Source organism: Castanea sativa, chromosome 1, assembly GCF_040712315.1.
Source record: "Castanea sativa cultivar Marrone di Chiusa Pesio chromosome 1, ASM4071231v1".
NCBI classification, from domain to species: Eukaryota; Viridiplantae; Streptophyta; class Magnoliopsida; order Fagales; family Fagaceae; genus Castanea; species Castanea sativa.
Genome location: NC_134013.1, coordinates 85,966,156 through 85,970,135, shown reverse-complemented (window position 1 = coordinate 85,970,135; position 3,980 = coordinate 85,966,156). Strand labels below are relative to the sequence as shown.

The window sequence follows — 3,980 nt, the reverse complement described above, 5'->3', positions numbered from 1 at the left end:
CCTCATTTTAAGGAATAGAGATTCATATGGAATGATTATTACATGTAATAAAATCATAACCAAATAATTGAATAGCTAAACCATATAAATAACTATTACATTACAGTGTATATTATAGTCTATCAAACTACCCTTAATATTTTTTTATATTAGAAGTGAATTTTAACAAATCCACCATTGGATTACATCTTCTTCTTATATTCTCTATGCTTGCAAAATTTTCAAAAAATTAAATATCAATAACTATGTCATCAATAAATGTTTAAATTGCAAGTTTTTATACTTTAAAATTATGCATAAAATATATGCTTATAGATCATATAGTAAATAATATTCATTTGACAGAAAATTTGACATGTGTGTATTAAGAGTGTAAAAAACGTACAATTCAATGGTTATATTTTCAAAATATATATTAATTATCATTTTATTGAATAAAGTTGTTGCTTTAGACTAAAACCAAAGTGGGCCTCAGCTATCTCCAACCTTTGGATAGAAAACCCAATCCTATTACGAAGAAGGCCCACTGGGTCAAGTTGTTTGGGTTCACCAGTTTTGGGCTTTTAATTGGGTCAAGTCCAGGTGTGGGTTTGGGTAAAAGAGAAGCTGACCCGGGTCGAGTCTGGGTCAGTTTGACCCGGATTCAAATAGTTACTATAAATTTTAGGTTTGAATAGTTCGATACTCTCTCTCTCAGATAAAACCCTAAAATAGGCCAAAAACCCTCTCACTCGGCGCAAAGCTCAGCCCAGTTCACAGATTCGCCTCACCTCTCTCGTTCCCAATGGCTGTGAGTTTTTCTTTTAATCAAATTTTCAATCTTTGGTACTGTGTTTGAATATTAGGACACCATTTTATTCCAAGTATTTTCAGTTTTTGTTTTTGTTCTAATTAATCAATTTGTGTTTTGGGGTTTGAGAATTAGTACTTAATTTTTGTTGTTTTTTTTGAAAATTTCAGACTATACCAGTTAACCCAAAACCATTCTTGAACAATTTGACTGGGAAGCCTGTCATTGTGAAACTCAAGTGGGGAATGGAGTACAAAGGTTTGTTCTTTTTCTGTTCTTTCAAAAAATTTCATGTAATTTTTTTGTTTCTCTCTCTTTTTGTTTTGATTTAGAAAATGGGTATTAATTCTCTTTTGATTTGGTGTCTATTCAGGTTTTCTTGCCTCAGTGGATTCATACATGAACTTGCAGGTGCTACTTTATAATCTTTTTTATTTATTTTTTTCTTAATTAATATGTACCCACTTCGTGTTTGTGCCTACTTATGTGTTTTTGTGTACTTTAGAGACCTTAAATTGTAGTTTCTAAGCTTTCATTCATGTCACATAGGTTGCTACTTTTAGCAATTATGATGGAGCATTTTAATGTTGCTTTAAGGGTCCGTTTTGTTAGGTGTTTTAGGAGCTTAAAAGAGTGTTTTGAAAACCCAAAACTTTGTTTTGTAACCACAACTCCCTGTAGCTTTTTACAAACGCTCATTTCAAACTCAAAACACCATTTTCTAACAGCTTATGCAAATGCTCCCTAAGATACACAAAATATGTTTACTCATTATAGTAATGCTCCTCGTATATTTTCATAAATTCAATTATCAAGGTTGGTTGTGCTATGTGGTTGGACACTTTCAAATTCTTCACTAGCAGTGGTTCTTCTTATGGAATAAAGAAACACGGAAAAAATCTAGTAGGCTACAAAGTAATATTTACGGTAGAAGATTCTTTTGCACTACACTGAGTCCAAATAGAATAAATCAATAAGATTGGGCTATTATTCCTTGGACGTTTTCATTGTTGCATCTTCTTCTACTAAAAAACTGTAAATTACTGGCCGATCCTCCCAAGGTGAAGAATGATAACTAAAACATTCATCCATGCAATCCAAAATTTGAAAGTACTTACTCTTCTTTACATAAAGAAAAGTGAAAAGATATTAATAAAAGAAAGCAAATTTTTTTTTATACCAAATACTCATTTTTAAGGTTGATGGCACTATGTGATACCATTTAAAATTGTATGAGAAATGGTAGATATAAAATGATAGACTTCTCATCATATGTTTGAGTATGACTTTATACTTTGAATTCATGCCTTTATAGTTTGATCTTTATTTTTGGATCATATATACATGCCAAAAAGAATTAATTGTAATTATGAATAAGACTTATTTTATAGTTTCACATTACCATCTAGTCCAATGTATTATGTTTGAACTATGTTGACAGATGTGAGTAAAGGGGGAAAAATCCATTGTCTTATATATGAAGATGCATGTTTTTTGAAATATGGTTCAAACATCCTGATAATGTCTGAACTTGGAAGTTTCATATACTGGGCTGTTTTCAACCTTCTCATTCATTCAGTACATATCAGCATGTTTTTATTCTAATTCTACACATTTATGATGTGCAGCTGGCTAACACTGAAGAATATATTGATGGGCAATTCACTGGAAATCTGGGAGAGATTTTGATCAGGTAAATTCAGCCTAATGCTGGAATCTCTCTATTATATTTTTACATGAGTATTCCTTTTATTAAAAGGCTTCTCTTATTTCAAGCATATGTTTCCATATGATAAATGAAGAGCTGCTTATAAGACACGATAAGAAGTTACAAACTACTTCATGGTTTTTAATAATGGTGTCACATCATTTATAAGCTTGCTTATTTTCTCCATAATGTCAACAACTGGATTTGAGAGTGAATCTTTTAATATTGTTGCAAATTCACAAGGTTGTCCGGTAGAAGTAGATTTAGTTCATATGGGAAAATCAAGATAGACAACCCAGAAAGATTTGTGAATTGTGACCACCTTGATTTGAAATTGTAGAAGTGGAACAGAAATTTAGTGAGTGTTTGGATAGCATTTTGCATCCACGTTTTGCGCATCTGGCTGAAAATTACCTGGGTCCCATGTTACTGTTCACGAACCCCACAAAAAGATGAAAAACGCAGATCAATTATTCTGTACTGTTCACATTACTATTCAGCTTAAGCTATAGTACTTTCAGCCCAAAAAATCAGCTAGCTTATAAATTATTTTGCTACAATACTTTCAGCAATAAGTTTTAAGTTTTCTTATTTTCAGCAAAATAAGCGGTATCCAAATAGACCCTTAGTTTCTCAAATAAATTTTGTATTTTTATGTTACCTTTAGCCATAGAACTTTTGAGAACACAGTATTTTGATCAATTTGTCAATTTTGGGTGTGCTTTACGAGTCATCAAAACTATACTGTAGTTCAATGGAATAGTCAAAGAGTATCCAGTTGAGGCCTCCAAAAGGAGCGAGTTATTACAAATAATACTTTCACGTCTTTAATAGTTATAATTAGTAATTACCACAAAATATAAAGCCATAGTACCATACTACTGGAGTTTAAATGGAATAGTCAAAGGCTGGTTCAGTCCAAGGCTCTGGCTCATTGGAGTATGGGACAATAACTTCTCCATCGAAAACTTGTAAAAAAGCAAATATTGCTTCCATATCTTTGATGAACAATAGTAATCTATTTATGATTAGAAGAATTATAATTGATGCAAAATTCAAGACTCAATGTTCAGACAACTCACTGCATCTTTTAATGTTTTTCTGGCTGCAGATGTAACAATGTTCTCTATCTTCGTGGAGTACCAGAGGATGAGGAAATTGAAGAAGCTGATCGTGACTAAGTAGGATTCAGTAAGCCTAAGTAGGATTCCAGTATTTTATTTTGCTTCTTCGAGTCATGGCACCTACATTGTACTTGTATCCCATGTAGAGGTCTTCTGGATGTTCCATTGCTCATGCTAACAATGCCTTATAAAAGGACTCTCATAGATGTATTGTTCCCTTAAGTTTGGTTTTGATTGCCTGTCCTTTATCATGGTGAATAGTTCAATGCACTGCAAAAATATTTCACTTTGTGTTAACTTCTCTTCCATTGCATTTCATGACAATGAGAATCATATGAGATTTTAATTTATGGTGTAA

General features: G+C 32.1%; 1 protein-coding gene across 1 annotated transcript; it reads left to right on the top strand.

The window, feature by feature from the left end:
* The first annotated feature begins 545 nt into the window (after nucleotides 1–545).
* LOC142617261 (putative small nuclear ribonucleoprotein F) lies at nucleotides 546–3,980 on the top strand. Its single transcript, XM_075790042.1, has 5 exons — nucleotides 546–790; nucleotides 961–1,048; nucleotides 1,164–1,201; nucleotides 2,419–2,483; nucleotides 3,610–3,980. The coding sequence occupies exons 1-5, from the start codon at nucleotides 785–787 to the stop codon at nucleotides 3,677–3,679; spliced, it is 267 nt and encodes an 88-aa protein (XP_075646157.1). The 5' UTR covers nucleotides 546–784; the 3' UTR covers nucleotides 3,680–3,980.